The sequence below is a fragment of the Poecile atricapillus genome, chromosome Z, assembly GCF_030490865.1.
Source record: "Poecile atricapillus isolate bPoeAtr1 chromosome Z, bPoeAtr1.hap1, whole genome shotgun sequence".
Taxonomy (NCBI): domain Eukaryota; kingdom Metazoa; phylum Chordata; class Aves; order Passeriformes; family Paridae; genus Poecile; species Poecile atricapillus.
Window position 1 is genome coordinate 99,065,864 of NC_081289.1, and position 24,364 is coordinate 99,090,227.

At 40.6% G+C, this 24,364-nt stretch overlaps 1 protein-coding gene across 1 annotated transcript; it reads right to left on the minus strand.

Moving 5' to 3' along the window:
• Nucleotides 1-100: 100 nt before the first annotated feature.
• On the minus strand, nucleotides 101-11,157 carry NANS (N-acetylneuraminate synthase). The gene is made up of 6 exons (XM_058826765.1): nucleotides 10,963-11,157; nucleotides 9,392-9,607; nucleotides 6,159-6,258; nucleotides 5,740-5,894; nucleotides 4,446-4,712; nucleotides 101-1,902 (listed from the first exon to the last, which is right to left on the minus strand). Exons 1-6 carry the CDS (start codon nucleotides 11,092-11,094, stop codon nucleotides 1,693-1,695), a joined length of 1,080 nt encoding a protein of 359 aa, XP_058682748.1. The 5' UTR covers nucleotides 11,095-11,157; the 3' UTR covers nucleotides 101-1,692.
• Nucleotides 11,158-24,364: the final 13,207 nt, after the last annotated feature.

Consider the following 24,364-nt stretch of genomic DNA (forward strand, 5'->3'; position numbering starts at 1 on the left):
GGTAATCTTACAGTGTTCAAATACTAAAGGCCCTGCATCACCAGTGCTGGCAATGGCAGGGTCTGACCATAGGCTGAGATGCATAAACAAGAGCTTGATATAAGATAAATTTATTTTTCAAATTTGAAATTAAAAGAAAACAAACATCTTTTAACAATTGAGTAGTTTTTTAATGTAAGGCAAGTATACTGCATCAGTCACAGCTCACATATGGTCAAGTATATATATGACTCAATCTCTGTTTCCCTATTTAAAGACATGAACACAGTTTCCTACCTCTGTTTCCCCATTTAAAGATATGAATACAGTTTCCTCAAAATTGCACAAGGGTAAACATTTTTAAAGTAAACAGTTTATGTTTTAACACGTTTAAACAAAACCACTCACCACCACATTCAAGATACTTCACCAACTCATGACCTAAAAGTAGCAAGTTCCAAGTAACCATCACTAGTAAATGATTCCATCACATAAAAAAAGCAGATGAATTATTGCAAAGCAGTGCTGTGCTAAGCAATGTAATTGAAGCATACTGGTTTGCAGCTGCTGTTATATGGCTCCTTTCTGGTCAAAGGAAAAAGCAGCAGCCAATAGGAGTGGGATTGCATTTCTCACTTGAAAAGTGAGAAGCTGGGAAGCAAGAGCAGAGCACACAAAAGGTGTACCGACCATCATGCTGAAGCATAATGGTGTGATGTAGTCAGGCAGTCAGCCTCAGCCATCTCAAATGCCAGTGTCGAGAGAAAAACCCCAATGTAGAGGATTTGCTGGTTAGTACAGAAAAAAAAAAAGCATCTCAAGCTTCACCAGCATTTGGCTTCCTACCTGAGAACTTGCCACCTGGGTCCAAACAGAGGCATCCAAATGCTCTGCAGAATAGACTTAATATTCCAGACTTCACTCAACTCATAATAGATGTTTTTCACAAGCACAGGTTAAGCTTATTTCTACTGATTCATCTCACATCTACTTTTCTTCCCTACTCTGGCTTGCCTTTTGTGCCTTTCAGTTTATAAAAGGCTCTCCTGCTCCTTAAATGGAACCTTTCTAAATATTCCATATGCTTCTGTTCCTGGTACTGTCTCTTGAGAACCTAGGTTTCTCAAGAAGCCCATTTCCCCACAGAATACAGATTCCTGCAACCCACTGCTTTATCATGACATTTTTAAGACTTTCATCTTAAAAAAAAAAAAAAAAAAATCCATCCAGGTTGCATTTGTAGTTTTCTGTTCAGTGTATGTAAACTTCCACTCATCTGTATTCAACCAGAGTCCTGCTATCACAGGGGTGAGGCAAATGGCAGAAAAGAGAGGAATATCAAAAGATACATGGCTAGAACAATTCAAAGTGTAGGCGAAATTCTCACGATTTACTGTATTCTTAACAGAAAAGGGCAGCTGGAAAGAAGCAGACTGTGACCTTATATTTGGCAATACTCCAAATTAATCTAGGTTAAGTGGAATGGAGAAGAGAGGATCATGGCATTTCCTAGGCACAATGCTATACAGTTTCTAATAAAATCTTCATAATTTATATCCCCTTGCTTCTGAAACTTCCTGCTAATAAGAACCTGAAAATTCTAACTTGTTTGCACCCTCATAATTACACCCCTTTCTTCTAATCTACCGTGCTGCTATTCTCAAATACACTGTGTAGTAGTGCAATGAGAAATATGAAATGGACTGCTTTGGTTTAGCACTTCACTTTTTTCACATGATTTTCCACTACTTGCTCAGTGATGGTTTCATCTTCTTCAATATTTTTTTTAACCTTCTGGCCCACCAGATCAAAGATGGATTCTGGGGGAAATCCCTTTGGCTCTCCCACCTTCACCGTCAGCATGTCAAGTGTCAGTATTGAACCTTCAGGAATTGCCACTTTTGCCACGACCGACTTTCCCAGCTACAGGGGAGGAGAAAAAAAACAACCAATGTTTAAGTTAAATTCATTGCTAGCTTAGCATAACAAAAAAAAAGGATAAAAAATATTCTGCAGTTATTTGAGAACAGGTTGTGTAGAAGTGCCTTCTCCATTACTTATTCCAAATGATGATTAATTTATCATGGTTACTTCCACTGTAACCAGGCTGCCAGGAACATGCAGATGTTTTCTGAAACTGGACTCCCTATTTGTGATTCTTCAACATCACAATGGAGGGAATCTGATTAGAATGACTGGTATTTTACCTTAGTGTAAAAGCAGCTCATATACAATCATAGAGACATTATTCCTATTACTATTGCCAAGTACCTGGTGCTGGTGAGGCCACACCTCAAGTCCTGTCCATTTATGAGCCCCTGACTACAAGAAGGATATTGAAGTGCTGGAGTGAATCCAGAGAAGGGTCATGAAGCTGGTGAAGGGTTGTCATGGGGTGACTTTACCTTTAAGATAGCTTTGCGAGCCAAGGAAGTTGAAGCTGCTGGTGGCTGATGGGAGTCTTTTCTCCTGACCAATTATCAGTCATTTCTAAGAATTGACAGCAGTTTTGGCCACTGAAAAGTGAGATCAACTTGTGAACACCCCCTTAAGATGTAAAGTCAGAGCACTCTTGTTCTCTTTGTTTCCTGGCTGTGAAAGGTAACAGAGCTCCGGCTGGCCTCCCGTTCCCTGCCCGGCCATGTGGCCCAGGCAGGGGCTGGGCTGGGCCCAGCGGCTCCCGGCCGGGAGATGGGGCCTGTGGGGCTTGTCCCGGGCTCTGGCCGGGCCAGGCCGGTTCCTGGCTCAGCTGCAGTTTTTGCTGTGACTGAATTCACCAGAGGCAGCTGAGTAAAGAAAGGGAAAAAAAAGCTCTTGACCTGCGGCAGGCTGAGACAGCGACCACACTCTCCAGAGCAGCCATGAAGAATCTTCTACCGAAAACAGCTCCAGCTGCTGCTCCGGCAGAGGTCACAGAACCATCTACAAAAGCCTGGGCAAGATTTTAACCTTTTCATTACCCAGATGAGACTTGCAGATTAATCCTTTTATCCAGAGAGAGGAAAAGAGAGTAATCAACATGTAAAGAGACTTTATAAACTATCAGAGACAGTAAAGAAAAGAATTAAGCTTCAGAAAAGGTAGAGAATAAGGAGATGCTTTATAAGCTGAAATATTTTACTGTTAAAGCTATGGAGATGGACCATAGTGTCCTGAAAAAACTCCTTTAATTCATGACAGAGTATATAGGAGGAATGGAGTGTTCAAAGTTTAGATTTTGAGCAGAAGGTGAAGTAATTGTGGTACAGTGAGGTGCTGGAACAGAGTGAGACAAAGCAATAGTTGAAAATTTGAAGCCTTGAAAGCCAATGAGAAAACGGTTTCCAGGGAAGATCACAAAAACAGATGAAGAGAACTTTTACTTTTGAATAAGTCATCCTTATGACTTCCCTAAAATGACATCCCTAAACTCATGGCCCATACACACCTCAGAGTGATGTGAAATGGGAGGAGTGAGCTCTGATGACAGATTTCTGGGCAGCTGGCATCAGAAAAATAGAAAGCTATAACAGAAATAGTTTTCTTGTGGAAAACTCCATAGATTAACAAAAGAAGACTTCTGTTTCTCTACAAAGACTGATGAAAAGACTCTAGCAAGAATTGGGACTGTTTTACAACACCAAAGTTCCAAAGTTTTTTTGTCTCTATGTTGTCATGTGAACAAAAAAATAGTGGGTAGTAGGAAATAAAAGGGTTTTCTGGAAGTTTATTCTGGTGTTCTTATTCTTGTAGTTTTGTTAATAAATTTTCTTTATTCCTTTTAAATTTTAAACCTGTTTTGCTCTTGTTCTAATCCATAACTCACAGCAAGAAATAAGTGATTTTTTAGTTACTGCTTTAAAACCATGACAAGGGTCTGGAGCAAGTCCTATGAAGAGCAGCTGAGGGAGCAGGGGTTGTTTAGCCTGGAGAAGAGGAGACTCAGAAGGGACCCTATCACTCTACAACTCCATGAAAGGAGGCTGTAGTCAAGTGGTGGTTGGCTTCTTCTCCCAGTCCGCAGCTGACAGAAAAAGAGGAAATGGCCTCAAGTTGCACCAGGGGAGGGTTAGACTGGACATTAGGAAAAATTTCTTCTCTAAGAGGGTTATTAAGCACTCAAGCAGTCTAGAACATGGAAGTGGTTGAATCATGATCCTCAGTTATTTAAACATGTAGATATGGCACTTAGGAACACACATTAGTGGTTGGACTTGGCAGTGATAGGTTGGACTGAATGACCTCATGGGTCTTTTCCAACCTAAATGATTGCATGCTGCTACTCAACTTAGTTAACCACTGGATGATAAACACAGAACTCTATTATAATCAAAACTGCCAACACTGCAGTGTGAAATTTTTTAAATGTAGAGGCAGAAACACTACTGCAAGAAACAATTTACAAGCTGTTTTTCTGAATATCGAGTTATTAGCTTTAGGTCCAAATTAGCTGCAGGTTTACACAAACCAAAAAAATCAAAAATTACCTTTTCATTGCAAGCCATTTCACAGGGCAAGAGTTGTTTGATTGGAGAACCCATTGCTTTTTCCACAGTACGGATGGCTTTCACTAACTCTGCCAGCTCATTTGGCTCCAGAGACGCTTGGTGGTCACTTCCTTTCCATGTTTTGTCGAGAGTCACATGGCGCTCCAGTACTTTAGCACCCATAGCAACAGCTGCCACTGAAATGGCTATGCCAGTTTCATGCCCCGAATAGCCAATGGGGATATCAGGAAAAGCTGACTGATATGCCTTGAATCATGACAGAGTTGGTCTGAATTACCAAGGTAGCAGTTTCAAAGACAAAGCAAATTTAACAGTGATAACTTCAGTGGACAAATACTGTGCCATAAAACAAGCAGTTGGTTATGCAGAGAATGCAACTTTTTAAATTCAACAAGTCACACTGCATTAACAATCACCATATTCCAAATTTGACTAATATCAATACTGACAAGAAAAAGGAAGAACTGTAAGTTTCTGTAACTTATGTTTCTTCTTTTAATTTAGGTCTACTATTCAAAGCCTGTATCAGTATAGTGTAACAGTAATAGTATCCTATTTTCATCCAAGAACCCAGTGGATTGGTTAATCTGTAGCCAAAACAGATTTCTTCAACACTGTGTTTAAAATCTGAAGCAATCTTAAAAGACTGCATTTTCTTTCCATGCGTAGAGAACAGCCACCAAATCCCAAAGGCACTTAAAGGCAGCCATGTGCCATTCTATTAAAAATAATGTACTATGTGTGCACAGATCTAAGGTAGTGCTTGGACACTGGCCAGTTTGGGAAAACTTTCTTCCATCACTATTTGGTGTATCTAAGTAATATTTTAAATGAAGGAAACTACAGTAGGGTCTAATCAATTTTCTTCATTGCTCTGATACTCACATGCACCTTTTTTAACAAAGTTTCTGGTCTAGGTCCCTATCTTGAATTACATTCTCACTTCATGCACCTTCTTAATGGTAACTGTCTATGTGATTTTTCTTAGCACTGTAAACCACAGGGTTAACTAGCTCACCCTATGTCATGTTTTCCTCTGTTGAACTGTGAACACTCTTTACCATATTCCTCAAAGGTGAGTTCTGCCAAAAAAGGACCTGGTGGATCTTTTTAACTCAGTTACATTGTTAATTAAAGGAACATGACACATCTTGTAACTTCTCAGAAAAAAATTCCAGCACACCTTAAGCGCTGGAAGTGGTCTTATCTCAGTAAAAGGATGCAGCCCTTCTCTGCTACCCCACCCACAGCATGCTCTGGGTTACTCACTGACCGATATAACACGGAGGTTGACATCCTCTGGCTGAAGTGGGTACGCGCTGGTGCACTGCAGGAAGCAGAAGTTTGGATTGAGGGGCTTCACAATCTGATAAACCTGATGCATTGTGTTCATTGACTGCATCCCGCTGGAAATCACCATTGGGCGACCTAGCCATTGGAAAATAGGCACAAGTTTTGTCCCAGGTCTACAACACAGCTACCCAAGATTAAATTAAATTCTTTGTAAGTAAATTAATTCAGTAAAACTAGAAAAGAATGCTGGGTAAATTTATATTTTTCAAAGTCTAAGGGTGAGTTTCTTTTAAAGAAACTTCAGATTTTTTCCCTAAAATGCATTGGAGGAAAAAATCTAATAACTGAGATACTGCGAAATTGTGATGTTCACCAAGATGGGTCAAAGAAAATGCTTACCTTTCTTTGCAGTCTTTTCCAAATATGGAAAATTATTTGTATCTCCTGATCCTACTTTGAAAAATGGAACATCCAGCTCATGTAGAAATTCCACAGCCATCTACAAGGAAAAGAAATCACTGTGTTTTAACACTCCAGCTGAATCAAAGGATAAAGAACTACTGTACTTGGAAATAAACAGCCCTTTAACACAGCAAACCCGAAGTTCAATAAACAGGTCGGTATTATAGACATCTCCCCAAAAAACACTTCTCCTGAGGTGACATTTGCTATCCTGACAATGTTAGTTTCTGATTTCCCTCCAGGTGAAGTATAATTATGATGCCTTCTTTCATACTTCTGTTTTAGTGGAGATTTTTGACTGGGATCACTCTCTCAAGGCAGTCTCTGGTCTCCCACCAAACTGGTCACACCAGCTGTACATTCTGCTGCTCAGTACAAGTGAGCTCCACCTCAGCTTAAAGATGAACTTGTGTACTATAGCATTCTTGCTTTTTTTCTCTTTTTTTGAACACTACTAGAGAGAGCAACTACCTGCAGATAGAAGTCTGCCTGTTGAAGAATAAATGTGCTATATAAGTACACACACAGTTTTCCTGCCACACCCATCCTGCAGGTCAGAAACATTAAGCCACAGAGTGTTTAAAACTACAGGTAATGGAATAGATGTATCATACCGAAAACTTGTATGAGAATATTAAATAAGCACCAGGAAAAATGCCCAAAAGCACCCAAGGAGGGAAATCCAAAAGGAGCTTCCTTTTGGGAGAGATACTAGACAATAAAATATGCCAAAGCAAAGACTAAATATTTAAATACCGTTTATTTAAATACCAATTATACTCTGCCTTTGTCTAGAAATATGTGCGATATATTGAAGACAATTCAAGAATTATTAGAGGCTTTGTGAAAACAGGTATTACATCAGTAAGTGGCCTTTTAAAAATGTGTACTTTATTGGAAGAAAATTTAAATTCCAAATCACAGGCAAGAGGTATTTAAATCCTCCATTCACCTCTAGGGAAAATAATGAAATAGTTATGTTTGTTCCCTGTCAACCACCCACAAACTTTTAATTTCTTCAGCTCTTTCCTTGTTGCAGTTAAACTTAGTGCCAGAGAAAGAATGCTAATGTCCCTGAAGATAATGACATCTTATTTGGTCTAATTTTTCTATCTTCAGTATGACAGAGATTCAATTTCTCGTACCTGCAATGTATAACATCTCTCTATTGACCATTTAATATTGTTTATTCAGATGTGTTGTGCATAAAGACAATGACTAGTCTATATTAAAAATGCATAGATCTTATCTCAGAAGATGGCAAAAAATTAAATATGACAGGTAGACCTGGTATCTAAGGCCACTCTTCATTAGGTAAATATCTCTTGAAAATTAGCAGCTCTTCTTTAAGAGATTCAAGAACCAGGAAGTAATTTCAAATAGCAGGAATGACATTAAAGGGAGTGGTTCAATGAGATCCTGCTTTGTCTCCAGTACACACTGGAACAGAATACATAAAGAAGTCATTCATAGCCTTTGTATTTATTTCACACATCACTTCATTAATTTCCTCATACAGTTAAACACAGTTAAACAGTTTAACCTCTTTGACTTGATTGGACTTCTGGAGATTATCCAGATAACAAATCTGGAGATTATGTTAAATTTACATAAGTTAATGTATAAGAACTTTCAGAAGTTAATGTATTCTCGAAGACTTTTTATGTCAATTTAGGCAATATTTTCCTTAAGTTCCAAACTCCTGTCTTGCAGAAACACCACCAGAAACCTTAGGAGCTGTGTAATGTAATTATTGCTGAAAAAGAAGGCACAAACATGTATCAGTTTTGTTAATTACATGAGGAATCCACATACAAAGGAGCACAGCAGAGAAAAAGAGGGATCCCACCAGCAGAAAGTCATCTTAGCTGCTGCCAATAAAAGGTGTTCTGTGTTGCACTACTGCCTTTAGAAAGCAGAGGTTTTAACATCAAAGAAGGAGTGTGGAGCTTTTTTTCTCCTCAAAGGCACATGGGTCTTCAAGTTCCCAGATATACAAGTCCAAGACTGCTGGGTTCATTTACTCCTTTCTTAAAGGAGTGGATGTTGTTCAGCAGGTCTTCTAGATGTTAAGACAGCAATGAAAGAAACATCACCACACTCTCTTTTCACAGATCTATTTCTGAATCCATGGCACTGAGCTACTGCCATATACACAAAGCATATTTGTCTACTGTCAGATGAAGAGGGAGAACAAATGATAAGAAATAACACTGATATATCATGAATTGTCTCTGATTGCAAGAGTGAGACACTGAAGAGATCACCTTAAAGCATTAAGTAAATCACATCCTTGTCCTATCTTGGATATGTCTACTTGCAGAAAGCCAGGGACATTGCTCTGCTGGCCATATGCAAGAGTGGCTAGCTTACTTCTAGTAGGGTCTCTTTTAAGTTTGGTTCTCTGTATTTTCTAGGTCACAAAGAAAAATAAATCTGTCGTCTCTAATCTATACAGAACTTCTAGTGTTACCTGACCTTTACAGTTTACACATTTCAATGTATGTTCCATTTAATAATGTCACACCATCATTCTGAGGCAAGCAACATGCAACAGCCACAAGTACATATGTCTTAAGAGGAAACAGCAGCAGCAGTTTCATGGAGCTGTGAAGCTGATGACTGACTGTTCAAGAGTCCACTGGCAAAAATCAGTCGATAATTCAGCAGTAACAAGCCAAGCTGCTGAGCCCCTCTGTGAGTTTAGTAAAAGAAATAGGGGCATAAACACTTCTGTTGCTTAGAAACACAACAGGGGTCTAGTAAACGAGGAAAAAGAGGGAAATAATAGGGGCTAGATCAAGAAAGGAATCTGGTTTAAATACAGAAGGAAGTTTGATACGCTTGAAACCAACACAACATGGGAGCGCAGTCTGACTGACATCTTGATCTACACTCTCAAAGCCTCAATTGTTTATTAAGATCAAAAAGAAGCCTTGTCCCTAATATTACTTACTGTGTATCAGTATCTCAACACATGGGGCAAGTCTTCCAAAATATTCAGCCACGCATAGTAGAGACACAGGTGAACTGGAAAATTACTCTCAGTTAGAAGGTCTCTCAGTCAGAAATTGATTGTCCATATATTCTTTTTATATAAGAACAGTCACACCTAGGTGATACCCAACGGCAGCCAGACTCCCCTTGTCATTCCGGTATGGCTTACATACCTCATCCATGCCAGAAGCTGTGAAGAAAATGCCAATCTCCTCTGCATACTTCTTTAGCTCTCTATATTGGTCATGACTGAACTCCAAGTGGCGCTTGTGTTCCCCATAGGTCTTTCCCCAGGAGTGTTTAGAGGTGTAGGGCCTTTCTAAGGCTTTCTTGTTGAATTTGTACTCCAGTTCACTCTTCTGGAACTTAGCACAGTCTGCTCCACAGTCCTGCAAAACAAGCTGGTGTACACTGAGTGGAAGTGCAGTCAACTGCACTCAACTCTGAAAGAGTGAGTAACTGATGTGCTCATCTGTTGTAGAATTTTCACATTATCATCACAGCAATCACAGAAATGGTAATGAACATGGAGTGACTGTGGACCTACACACACATGATACCTTTTATTTCGAAGTCCCGATACACTTAGTAGAGCAGCAGCTGTGAGAAATTGTATTAGACCTACAAAATTACTTAGCTATGCATCCTGCTTATTTGAAGACTTGACTTCTGTGGTGTTTTTCCCAGATTAGGTGTCACGGATAATTCTACACTAAAAAAGGACACAGAATTCTGTGGAACAATAAGCATGAATCTGAAATTCATAGAACCATCAAGGCTAGAAAAAACTTTGAAGATCATTCAGTCCAACTATCCACCCAGCATCACCACAGTTACCCCTAGATGACATCACTAGCACCAGACACCTCTTGAATAATAATTAATTACACCTCCAGGAATAGTAATTAATTTGAAGTCACACAGTGAAGATATATCCTCATTAGAGCAATCTCCACTTATACCCCAGTACAGAACTGAATACACCATGCTCCAAGCTGTGACGATGTACCATTTTCTATCTAATAGATACAACTTCGGATCTGAAGGCAGTTTGGCTATCTGGATGACACAAGCTTTACTGCAATAAAGCCCTACATGTCAACCAAGTCAAACTGGAGGTTCATTAGAGACATTCTAGCAGCTGCCTGATACTTCCTAAATTCCCCGTGAGCTCATGCCCCAGCTGCGGGGCTGCACCCATGACACAAGACCACAGAACGAATTAGTTGGAAAAGACCTCTGAGATCACGGAGTCCTTGAGGTCACCAAACACCACCTTGTCAAAACAGACCAGGGCACCAAGTGCCACGTCCAGTCCTGCCTCAAACACCTCCAGGGACAGCGACTCCACGACCTCCCTGGGCAGCCCATTACGATGTCTGTTCAGTCTTTCTGTAAAGAAATTCTCCCTTACGTCCAGCTTTAACCTCTCCTGGCACAGCTTGAGGCCATGTCCTCTCATCCTGTCACTGGCTGCCTGGGAGAAGAGGCCAATCCCCACCAGGCTACGAGCTCCTCTCAGGGACTTGTCGAGAGTGATAATGTCACCCCTGAGCCTCCTTTTCTGCAGGCTGAACAACCCCAGCTCCCTCAGCCGCTCCTCGCAGGACAAGCGCTCCAGACGCTTTTCCAAAGTCAAATGCAAGATCTGCCTGCAGACAATCTGTGTTTGGAATAAACCCTCCCGCGCGTCCCCCGGCCGCGCCCCGGTGCTTCGCTAACCAGCCCGCCCCTTCGCGCGCACCTTGGCCATGCGGATCATGCGCTTGGCGATGTCCAGGTCGCCCTGGTGGTTCTGCCCGATCTCGGCGATGATGAAGCAGGGCTGGTCGCCGCCGACGCGCCGCCCGGGGCACAGCTCGAATTCGCGAGCCATGGCGAGATGGCGCCAGCCGCACAGCCCGCCCGCGACTGCGCCGCCGCTCCCGGCCCCGCTTCTCCCGGCCTCAACCCCCTCCTCCCAGCCGCAGCCAATCGGCGCCGCTGTTCCCGGCCTCACCCCGCCTCCTCCCAGCCGCAGCCAATCGGCGCCGCTGTTCCCGGCCTCACCCCGCCTCCTCCCAGCCGCAGCCAATCGGCGCCGCCGGTGGGCGAGGACTCCCTGCCCTAGGGCCACCTCCCGACCGGCAGGGGGCGCCGCGCCCTCAGCGGTTCCTGTCGCGCGCCCTCGGCCCCGCCGCCACGGCAGCGGCTTCCCGGGAAACACACACCAAGTGGGTGCTCCACCCAACAGATCCTTAAAAACTTACAGGGATGGTGACTCCACCACCTCCCAGGGAAACCTATTCCCGTGCCTGACCACCCTGACAGTGACAATTTCGTTTTCTGATATCTGATCGGAATCTCCGCTGTCTCACCTTCAGGCCGTTTCCTCTTGTCCTCTCACTGCAGGAGCGGCAGGAGAGACCGACCCCCACCACACTACATTCTCTTTTCACAGTTGTGGAGATTGGATCCGACAAAATTTCCCATGATACATGGAAATAAATGGCAAAATGTGAAGCAGTGGCTGAGGCCACTTCTGAGATTAGTTTACTCCAGAATCTTTCTCTTGGCTGACATGCAGGTACACTTGTGACATTCTGGGCCTATCTTTGAGGTTTTTAATGGAACTAAAAATCAGTAATTTCAATAGTTACGATTTTATGGTGCATGTCTGATGGTTTTTTGTTTTGTTTTGGTGAGGGATATGAAGCTGAGTTGAGTCTCAAGGCCTCACTGATACACAGTGTTAGTACCACAGTTATGGTACAGTATTATGGTACAGTAATTCTTTTTGTGGGTATTGACTCTTCCCCAAGGAGAACTGCATCCTTTTGCAGTGACTGATTGAGCACAACCAGCAGACTCTAAGCTGTGTAGTACTGCATGAGAGATAGCTTAAGAAATTGTCTCAATTTCAAATTAGAAATGGCCCTGATGAGCAATATACTGCAATATGCCAGTGGCTCTTGAAAAGCATCCTGTCTTTTACAAAGGGCTGAGTTTTGTAAATCATGGTGAGAGCATGTATAAATATACATTTTTTTTTTCTTTGTGTGACCAAGAATTGCAGACCATGTTAAATGTTTGTATCTGTATAAAACCAGCCAGTTCTCCAGAAGCAGGTCAGTTGCCTGAGGCTGTCTCATAGACGAGAAAGTCTCCTGACAACAGAACTCATACTAACCATTTCTACTGGTCAATTACATTGACTACAGTCACAGGTGGACTCAAACACAGGCATAGCTTTTTTAGGGGTGCTGAACGACTGTTACAGAAAGAGATCTCAGTAAAATACAGTCCCCCTAAAGAAGGCTGCATTTATGCAATGCATAATACATACTTAATGTTTTTTATGAAAATTTTCCAGAGAAAAAACAGAATGTTGAAACTGCAGGTATTACTGATGTGCCCCATATGGGCTATAACAATATAATTTCAGGAATTACATAGAGTTGAAAGCCATATTGTAGTCTGTTGTACTTTAGGATACTAAAAATTAACTAACAATTTATGAAAACACCTGGCGCTCAGTACTGGCTATGCAAAACAGTTTGTGAATGTAACCTTAATACTGCATGCATACAAACACTGAGAATAATTATAATGAAGTTTAAAAAGCAGCTCAGTGTTTCTTAGTTGTAGTTTTTTTAGCAAGCCTCTAATGTGTTACATGTCATTGAATTTTAGTTTACACTCTAATATACAACCTACCCCATGAGCCATTTCTCCAACTAAACTATGTGGCTTGAGGTCAAAACCCCAGCTTGTTCTTGTAGCTCCTTTAGTGCTCTAGGTTCTTCCTATCACCAGCTCCACAGAACATACACACCCATCTTTCCTGGGGCAAGTTCCTTGTTCATTCATCAGATAAAGAAGCAGGAAAAAAATGCTTCCAGAACACAAGTAATTAACTTCTGGAGTAATTTTGCAATGACAGAGTAACACTTTGCATATTTTAGCCTAAAAATGACAGAAGATTGAGCTCCTGTGCTTTTAATTATTCAGTATTAAAGCAGTAGAATTGAAGATGATAGAGAGTGACATACATATATATGTATGTATGTATGTATGTATGTATGTATGTATGTGTGTGTATATTTCTAATGTAAAGCACAAAAATAAGAAACAAATAATAATAGTACAGAAACTTTGAGCAATTGCAACCCAGGCAGTTTTACACTCCCTAACACTTCCTAATGAAGGTCTGGCTACAACAATTCTAGCATTGTGTTCTGTGAAAGCCAGTGTTTCTGTGTGATGTGTAAAACCTTGGTTCTGTTGCAGGTTTGTCTTTTATTTCAGTGGGAGAGCAAATTCACACTGAGGATTTAATGGATGTATTTACGGACAATAATGAAAAGCATATATAGAATACAGTGGAATACTTCCAGCTGGAAGAGACTTACAATGATTGTTTAGTGCAGTTGCTTGACCATTACAGGGCTGGTCAATGTGATGGTTGTCACCCTGATAGTTATCATGCTAGGCAAACAATTTATGTGCAGTAATGCTTTACTCAGGAATTACAGAACTTGAGACAACAAGCGCATGTAGTTTATGAACTCGGACACAGACTTCTATACTGCCCTAAAACTTGACTGGCATGATAAAAGACATTTGATGAGCTTTGGTCCTTGAAACAAATGATGTGCTTGCAGTTTGACATAGGTTTTAGGAAGAAAACTCCATGATGATCCAGTGACGACAACCATTTGCCAGCAGGAATTCCTTTTAAATATCAAGTTCTAGTACATTTCAAAAATGCTTGAGTTTGTCAGTGAATTTTAATTCTCTGGTCTCCTTTCCTTTGATAATATACTCTGGAATTCTAGGGGTGTTAACTTCCCATGCCCACATAATTTGTCTTATTCATAAACAGTGCATATACCACATGCACTTGTTGTTTTTGCTTCCTTGTGCTCCTTGTTATGTCTAAAGCAGTGTTCTCAGCACTTAAGATTATAATTCCTCAAGAACCAGAAGCTGGCTGCTAGTGAGATCTTTATTGTCTCGTGGCCTGTTTTTAGCCTGTGCACGTATTTTCAAGGTCTCTGGTATTATCCCACACTTAAACTCCACATCATAACAAAAGACACCTGGTACTCAACTTCAGTTTGCACTGAGTAAATTCACTCAGACTAATAACAAACATAACAGCCCACCAGTTCTTGTGGCCTTGCAATGCTAGCTTTAGTTTTCTTACTAGCAATGTTAGCATTAGTTTTCTTACTAATTTTTTTATTGGGCCATCCAGAGAATAGTGACAGGCAGTATATCTTCTTGTGGTGACAGCAAGAACTTGATTTCTGTAGATTTTCTTTTTTTCAGCCCAACATCTGAATTTTAGTTTTCATACAAGTCATGACAAGCTAACACCAGCATGTTTCCCTTTTGCTCTGACCCACTTTCTCATGCAACTTTAATAACAAGCCTGTGTACTCAGAATGAATCCAGATGTGTGAACAATTCAGTAAATTACAGTCATGGATTGACTTTTCCTTTCACCAGATCTTGTGGAGATTAAGTAACTGTTTAAATAACTTCCACATGAAGTCTAAGAGATGCAGATTGCGTACAATATTTGGGAAGGGTGACTGGGATCATGTGAATGAGACAACTCTTTCTGACAAACAGTGATTAAGGGTTACAGAGGCAAGAAGGGATTTAGAAGGGAAAAGATATAAGGAGAAACTAGGGAAGAGTGACAGAATAAAGTGGTACTGGCTGATACTGGGCCAGTGGATTGCTGAGAATGCTGTGAAGCCAAAAATCTGAGGAGCATAAGAAGCTGGACTGAAAGTTGGGGGAAAGGGGAACTTGCAGGATACTGGTTTCATAAGAAATGCTGCTGGAAATAGCAGCTGAGGGGACTGAGTCATGAAACTCAAAGAGCCTTTCCCTAGTGATATGAGTAATATGAGACAAATGGGGCTATAAATAAGGGGTCTATTTGAGAAGAAGGCAGATGATGTTAAACATCTTTTTTCCCCTAAAAATCACAGCTGAAAGACTATGATCTGTTAGAACATATTCAAAATTAGTAAATATTTAGAATTTAGCCAGAGGCCTACCATCAGTATATTTTCTACCTCATTCTGCATCTTCTCTCCTTCAGTTATTTCCTGAGCTGAAGGAACAGAGATCTCTATGCTCCATCCCTGTGCATATCACTGGGGTGCACTGGCTTGCAATTTTTGATTTGACAACACACATGATCAGGGTTATGGCACAAAACACATGTCTATGGCAATACAACCCTCAAATGACAGAGGCTAGTTTTAACATTTTTCAGTCATTTTTGCCTCTTTCAGCATACTTAGTGAACAGTCTGTAAAATATCCCCCTCAAGAGCAATCTTGCCTCAGTACCAGATATAGTGGAGATGATTGTCCTAGTCTGTATATTCTATGTTTCACAAGACAGCAGGGAAACAGTGACCAAAGCTTTAGGGAAGAGAAAGCTGGTCCCTATATCAGCCAGTCCTGGGTCACTGATTTTGCCACCAAATTTCTTGATGACAGTGGGCTAGTCATTAAAATAAGCTTTTCACACCTAATTGTCAAATTGAATTCTTATAGCTGGCTTATTCAAGACATTATTGTTTAGATTACAGATCTATTGAATTATTGGAGTTACAAATCAGTATGAGAAGTGTGCTGAACTAACACAATACCTGTATAAAATATCTGGTCTTTAGCATCCCTGAATTGGCATTCGGAATAAGTAGACACCATCCACTCTAATCTGATTGTACTTCAGTTCTACTCTGTAGGAGCAGAGGAGGGAAGAGGCTACACTATGTAAATTGAGGGCAGAGAGGGAGAGGTCTAATACTCTTACTTTTCTGAGAGGTGCGTAAATGTAAATTATTAGTTTAAGAAGCCTCCATGCAATTATAAAAGGCATAAGGGAGAGCCATAGAACAGAAATAATACATCTGTTGTCAGAGGAACAGTTGAGAAGTGTGTGATGCAGAAACCCGTGACACACAAAACAGTGAGAATAAACAGAATGTTTCTTTGTCAGCTTAGCTCAGGGCTGTCAGTCCTGCCTCAGTGGTGGTGTGGGAGTGCCAGTCTGCATCTCAGCCTCCTGGCCTGCCTGGCTGACATCGCTCACCATTGACCTGCTTGCTCATCACTACAGTCTGTGGGCTGAGGTCACAGCCAAACCCGTTCCCAGCTGGTTTGTACATGTTAGTCACAGTTAGTTCCCACTCTAAGAGGCACATCTTGCATCTGGATCCAGTTGCTTTCTTCCAGCAGATCAGAGTCTAGGTGCGCTGTTGCAGGGAAATAGATCACTAACACTTGCAAGTGTTACAATGAAAACTGAACTTTGACCAGAAAAATAACCATTTACGTAGATGCTACTGTCTTGATTACCCAGGAAAAAAAAAAAAAAAGTCAAGTTAATGTATTTTGTGATAAGGCAGCTGAATGGGTGCTTTCTATGTGTTCAGAATGTAGATTAGTTTGACACTTAGACAGGGGAAAGTGGTGAAACACCTCACCTTCTGTATGGAAATCATAAACCTGTTGCTTTTTCAGGAGGGAAATGAGAAAATCTTGGCAGATCCAAGAGCTTTAAAAGAGCTTCAAAAAGCTCTTGACTACCCAGTTTTCCATACAGTCAACTTAAAAAGTAGAACTTAAAAAGTTCTTCTAAAAATGGCAATTAATTTAAAAGGTAAAAAGAAAAATCTCTGTCAATAAAGAATGGCTTTTCCCTTCTGCCTGAGCCTTCTTAACTTCCTTACCTTGCAACAGTCTGCAGTGACTTCTACTCAGTATGTGCTTCAATAATCCCTGTATTTCAGGTGGCCGTCACTTGTTTCAGGTTCAATCAAACCATTAAAAAAATATTTAAATCACACTTTGAAAAGTAGTTTACAGCAGAAATAGAATTAAAGAGCTACTTTCATTTATATTTCTTTGCATGAGTTGTTTTTATGTAGTCAGATTCTTCTCAAATTTTTGTGACTTGTGTTGGGTTTGGGCAAGGTGAAATACTCATTCTGCACCTCATGGAACACTTTTGTGTCTGCAAATCAAATCCAGAAAAGGCCACTGCTTCATTATTTCTAAGGAAGCTGACAAGACTGTAACACATTAAAGAAGTGGTAGCTTACTTGTTAATATTTCAATTAGTTTTATTACCTTAGGAGTTGCAGAAGTTCTACATTCAAAAGTGATACTAAAATACTACCAAGACAAAGTAGTGTGAAGTAGCCTTGAGAATCCAAACTGGACAACAAAGATATAATACAGATTGTCCAGAAAACTTGATTGGAAACTAATTTACTGAATGCATTTTCATACTACCAAAATAAAATTTTTCACTGAGTACTTCTGATGGTGTTGGGGAATTTAAAATTTCTGTTTTAAATTAAATAGGTCTCTTCAGTTATGCCAGAGAAGATGAGCATGAGATTATAGGACAGAAAGATGCTTATTACCTACACAGTTGCAGTGAGTTTGATCAGACAGGCTAGGAAGTTATCATCAGTGGAAAACTCATTTTTCTCTCAGGACAGTTCTGTCAGGCAGTCTGACAATTCTTCCTTTGGATATAAGAAGTTCACATGCAGCACATTCTACAACAAGAAACTGTAAAGTCAAACATACATGCCATTGTTTTGTGGAATCAGAGATTCTGTTTAATCTTTTACTAGTGAGGAATTCAAAATGTTTTTCTGTAAACTTGTTCTTGAAGATATGAATTGCCCTTATTCAGGCTTAAGGAACCCACCCAAATGGCATTTCAAAGATGATTGAGATGAATGATGATGATCACAATAACATCAGTCATCTCCCTTGCTGGCATGTGAAGCAAATTTAATAAGGCAGGAATTTGAGACTTCTTGCAGGCTTCAGCAGTTCTACATGATAATTTTTTTTAATTTGTTTTTGGTAATAAGCCTTTATCCTGAAATGGCGAATCAATGACCTGGCTTGCAAATGTGTTCCAGAAATACCTACAAATAGGTAATTTTTTCTTCTGTCCCTACACAGGGCTTTTTCTTCCTGATAATGAAGGAGTTTTATATCAAGAACTAAAAGGGACCCTTCAAGCACATTATCCCTTATTATTTCATACACCTCTCAGAGCTCCACAAAAATGTTGACTTCACCATTTTTATGAAAATATATAAGATATAAGATTTTTTCTGTGCATTTCCTCTGACTCCTTTTATCAAGGCAGATGTTCTTACAAAAACAAATTGTAAGGCATGAAAAATCTAATTCTAGTTTTTCTTGTGTTTCTGACTGTGAAGTAATGATCCATGGGAGTCACATGCTACTGTTTCAACTATCAGAAAGACACCTATCTCTACACTGGATTTGTACCTAAATCAAGCTATCCGCCTTGGATTATGAGTAAATTTGGAGCACCTTATTAGGTCTGTTGCAATAAAACATTCCTAATGTTTTATTCCATTCAAGAATCTCAAGGCTCTGCAACCAGAGGAATAGGCTGAACCAGACGAATTGGAGAAAATAACCTTTTCCCAAGTTGAAAAGGACCAGCTTAAGGAGCACATAAACAAATATGTAAGAGATACTTCGTGGCGCGGACCGTCTGGGACATGGCAGAGACCTCTATAGTTGAGTTAGATGTTAGTAGTTTATTTCAGGGCGTGGGTGAGAGAGCCCTGCTAGGAGCCAGCAGATGAAGCTCAAAGTAGGCTCAGAGGGAACAATAGAAAAGGGGGTAGAATACATGAGTTTAAGACTTAAGATAGCTAAGAAAGAGAGTAACAGAACAGAAGCGAGAAAGCCGGGAAAAAGAGGCTGAGCTCTCCTTTACAATTACTTATATAATCTATACATTGACTATTCTATTCCTTCACTAACCAATCTTTATAAGTATACTAATACAGTAACATTTGTGTGCGACCTATAGAAATCGCTGCTTTTGCATATTTTTAGTTATTTCAGGGGTACTTTGGACCTTTCCTTATAAGGCTGGGGAGAGGGGTCTCAGCTTAGTTTTACTGTGGGAAAGAATGTGTTCTGGCATACCAGACCGGTTTCTTTGAATTATTCAAACCGTGCTTTCATTTGTATTTCTTCCTTAGCCTTTCTGGCTAAGGAGTCATATTTATAATTCCTTTCTGATTCTACCTTTCCAACACAAATTGGCCTTACATACTCCACCACTGACAAAGCTTACTGATGTCTTTGGGAGTACACCCATGATAATCTTTCAAAGGCCATGGCAATTGGGAATGCTCCTCAAGACTGGAAGAGAGCAAGTGTCACAACTATCTTCCAGAAACCCAAAAAGAACATCAGCAGAGCAACAGGCCAACCAGTTTCAGTTGAGCCCCAGGGAAGATGATGGAGTAAACAATCCTGGATACCATTTCCAATCTCAGTAAAGACAAAAAGTCATCAGAAGCCACCATGCACTTTCAGAGGGAAGTCATGCTTAACCAACTTGATAACCTTCCACAGTGAGTTGCCTTGCCTGCTGCATGAATGGAGAACAGTGAGACATTGTTTACCTTGGCTGTAGTAGGGTTTTAATGCTGTCTTTCACAACGTTCTAACAAGACAAGCTGATAAAGTATGGGATAAATAAATGGATAGTGAGGTCAATTGAAAATTATGTGAACAATCGGGTCCAGAGGTTGTGGTATGTGGCACAAAATCAAACTGGAAGCAAGTTCACTGGCATTGTACTTCAGGGAATGATAGTGAGGCCAGTACTGTTGAGGTTCTTCATTAACAACCTGGATGGTGGAGCAGAGTGCTGCTACAGCAAGTTCACATATTGTACAACACCAAGGTTGTGCTGCCACTGAGAGGGACCTTGGTAGACTGGAGAACTGGGCAGAGGGGAATCTCATAGAGCTCAACAACAGGAAATGCAGTCTTACATGGAAAAGAATTCCAGCCGTCAGTACATTCTGGGGGCTGGAGAATAGCTTGGCAAGGAAGACCCTCGAGGTCTTTGGGAGCAAGAAACTTATCATCTACCTATCATCTATCTATTATATTGCTATATGCCTGCACAATGAAAAAGGCCAACAGCGTCCTGGGCTGTACTAGGAAGACCACTGCCAGTATGTGAAAGAAAGTGATCCTTCCTCTGCATTCAGCACAACTGGAATGCTGAATCCAATTTTGGGCCCACAGAACAAGAAAGACATGGACATACTGGAGTGAATCCAGGGCAAGACAGAAAGATTATTAAAGGACTGAAGTACTCTTGTATTAAGGAGAGGCCCACTCTATCCGTACGAAATGTTGGCAAGACTTACCTTCATGGTGTTGCTTACTCATTCATATAATTTCAAGTATCCTGACCCTGTATTTGTAAACCTGTCTCTTTATACTATTCTTGTCATATTACTTACTGCTGTTCTGCTCTGACAGTGTAACCCTCCACTCTGTTCATCTTTGTGCAGCTCTGTGCTTCCCTTAGGTAGGAAACAATGTCTATTCTGTCCTTACTCAGATTCTGTTTAAATACCATGCACAGCTGTGATGATTAGATACAGCTGTTGGAGCAACAAAAAAGCAGCATAGCACCACATGTTTATTAGTTGTAGGTATGTTCCTTATTTTACTGACTTCTGGGTGTTCCTTGGGAAGTAGTTGCACCTCTTGGGGTGTTTGTTTTTAACAGTGTGGATGCTACCAGAAGCGTTTCTTCATTCCTTCACATAATTAAATTCTCATGGTAGCAAATCAGCTTGATAAACGGAAAGCAGTGTGTCTTGCTGTGGTACTGGAGGTCTTTTAGCAGAAGACATGTTTGTCAATATACATGTGAAGTAAGGGTGGGCCACTTCAAACCCTCTTGCCGAGCAGGTGACTTGATGCTCTCAAGGAGCCTCCCTCGTGAAAAAAAACTGCCTTTCTTCTGGGGATGAGAACTACATATCTTTAAAGTCTGGCTTCTCTTGCAATTTGTAGCAATAAACATGTCTCTGGTTTGATTGTCTGAATAGGAGAATTGCTCTTTGATCTTCCTAGGTAGTCAAAGCAGGCGGGTGGCTTATTTTAAGCTGCTGCTGTCAATGAGTTATAGATCCTGGCTTGGCTTTAAATCCAGCCCCATCAAATCAAGGTGAGCAGCTGCAGCATGAGTCTGTAGTGCAGATGGGCTTGAACTGAATGGCAGTGATGTGTACGAACGTTTTCTTTGTGGGCTTCAGTCCTCATAAACCCATTTAGTAGAACTGTTAATTGTAGCTGTAAATGCCCAAGTCAGTGTATGCGCAGTGACCTTTAAAAATCTGCTTCGAGGGAGCTTCTAGATTGATTTAAAGTGATGTGCAGGGTAGCTGTTGTGGAGCAGACTGATGCTGCTAGCTTTATGTGCCTCTCAAACCAGTTATTTTTGGCTCTTATACCTTGCAAAGGAGTGACAACCTGACCCCAAGTAGGCACCATCTTTCTGATACAGAAGTCTAGTTATAAAGTACTAGATTCTTGTAAGTGAAAAGCTGGGAGGTTTTTCTAACTTCAGTCTATAGCTTGAAAGTTGCTTGAAAGCCATCAGCAGTTTTGCGGGAACCTCTTATTTGATTTCAATGGAACTGGATCAAGTCCTAGTCATTGTGTGCACTTACCTTTGACTTGCCGCCAACTGCGGGCTCTTGTGCTGGATCTCTTTAGTTAGAGAGGTTTCCTGAGGAGTGATTCATGTCCAGATGTCAGCTGTGCAATGTCTTTCTCATTAGCATGCTTACAGAGTGTTGTAAGGTCTTGCATTTCAATTTTTTTTCTCTAGAAACATCTGTTCTACTAATTATTTAATTTCTTAAATCAAAAGCTTTGTGAAAGAGTCAGAGAAATCCCACTACCCTGTTGCAATGACTTTCTTAATGTTGGAAGTGCGGAGTTGCAAACCCATATTTTCATAGATGCTCAAAAACATATTTTTAAACTACTTCTAAACCAAATCTCAGTACATACAGAAACTGGAATTAAATGTCACCGTCTTTCAAAGAATGGAGAGAAACAGAACAATCCTGACACTTCTTTGTAGTCTGTTTGCCTTTTCATATTTCCATGAGGGTTTATTCATCTAATATGTCTGCAATAAACTCTTCTCCCCAGTGTGGCACATCAACAAACGACTATGGATGAATAACAAAGGGTGTGCTACTCTTATGTTTTGTACTACTCTCTAAGGGGTAACACCTGTCTTGACAAAAGGAGGTATCTTGGCTTCTTTTACAGGGTGAGAAAGCAGTAAAGCAATAATAGCTTTGTCAGTGCAAGAACACTTCATAGCGCATCTGAATTACAGATAATGTAAACATTTTTTTAATTCATCATGGAAACAGATTTAATGGCTCACTGTAATTTCCTTTGCATCTAAAGGAATAACATTCAGTTACTCATTTTGATGGAATACAGAAAATAATTTTCTTGGGCCATTTGAAAAATTGCAATTCTGCTTATATTTCATATTCCTTAATCCCTATTCTGCAATTTTTAGACAAGCAAGTAACCGGATTTGCTTTTAAATCATAATGTCCTACTTGTGTTTGTGCCATCAGAAATCCCCCAGAGGGCTAAGAGGCAGTGGTAAAGCAAAAGAGGAAATAGCTAGACAGTCATCCAAAATTCACTCGTCATAGTTAAAGAGAAGCAGTGCAATATTACTTTTATTTACATATAAGGAAAGAAGTCTGATGAAAATGAACACAAAAGTATGTTTTTAGAAGAACTTGTGGAACAAAGTCAGAAAGTTTCTGTGAGACCATGGCATACAATTCATGATGGCATTTCATTGTTATCATCTGTTGTGAGTTATAGGCCTGCTTACTGCTGTTGTTTTTAATTCTTTAGCTTTCCTATGACAGCTGGAGATTGCTTAAAATAAATATCCCTGCTGTGTTTTTAATGAAGGACAAAATTCAGGGAAATCTAGCCTCCTGCCATACCAGATTCTGAGTTTTCATAAGAGAAACAAGGCACATATTTAATTTGACTAAATGAGGTGAAGTCAGCTCTCTGTCGTACTACCAGAGTTTATCTGTGCTTTTTTCTCTAGCAAATCATATTGATGGGGGAAAAGGGTCACTCAGCATGTGGTTTATCTCAGCCATTAAACTCACATGGGAAACAACTGTCTTTCAGAGTTAAATTTTTCTCTGAATTTGGCTTCCTTCTGAAATATGTCTGAACCTTGTTTGGGACTATAACATAAGCCTGGATAGCATTACTTCTAATATTTCATGAAACATACACACATAGGCAACATGTAAGTGGAATTAACCACTTGCAGCAACAGTACCAGCTTGAGGGCTGCCAGCATCATTTTCTCCTTTCTTACAGCAATATTTTCCCCTCCCCTCTCTGCTGTGCCAATAAAGAACATGCATGGCCAGCAGGTCCAAGGAGGTGATTGTCCCTCTCTCTGCTCATGTGAGACCCCACCTGGAGTACTGTGCACAATCCAATGTCCTCAGCATAAGAAAGACATGGAACTGTTGGAGGAAGTCCAGAGGAGGCCACAATGTTGTTAAGAGGACTGGACCACCTCCCCTACAAAGACAGACTGGAGAAGTTGGGTCTGTTCATCCTGGAGAAGGTTGTGCAAACTCCCGGTATCTGAAGGGTACTACAGAGAAACTGGAGAGGGAGTCAGTGTCAGGAACAGTCGTGACAGGGCAAGGTCTAATGGGTACAAACTGAAAAGGGGTAAATTTAGGTTAGATATTAGGAAGAAATTCTTTAGTCTTCTGGCAGGAACACACTGGCACAGGCTTCCCAGGGAGACTGTGGATGTCCCAACCCCGGTAGTGTTGAAGGCCAGGTTGGATAAGACCTGGAGTAATCTGCTCTAGTGGAAGGTTTCCCTCTCCAAGAAAGCAGGGGCTGGGACTAGATGATCTTTTTGTCCATTCTAATCCCTTAACATTCTACAATTTTATGATTCTTTCTGTGTTATAAGCCAGATACAGAAACCGATCAAAGCAACTGTCACAAAAATTGTATCAGAAATCACTGCCCTGCCAACGAACATTTTGTCAACACGTGGTCAATGGAACACATGCTTCCTGAATTTACACTGGTTTGACCTCATTTTTCATAAGGTCATAAGGTTTGACCTTATTAATTAATAAATATCTAAAGGCAGGGGTGTCAAGAGCAGGAGCCAGGCTCTTTTTGGTGGTGCCAACCACTAGGACA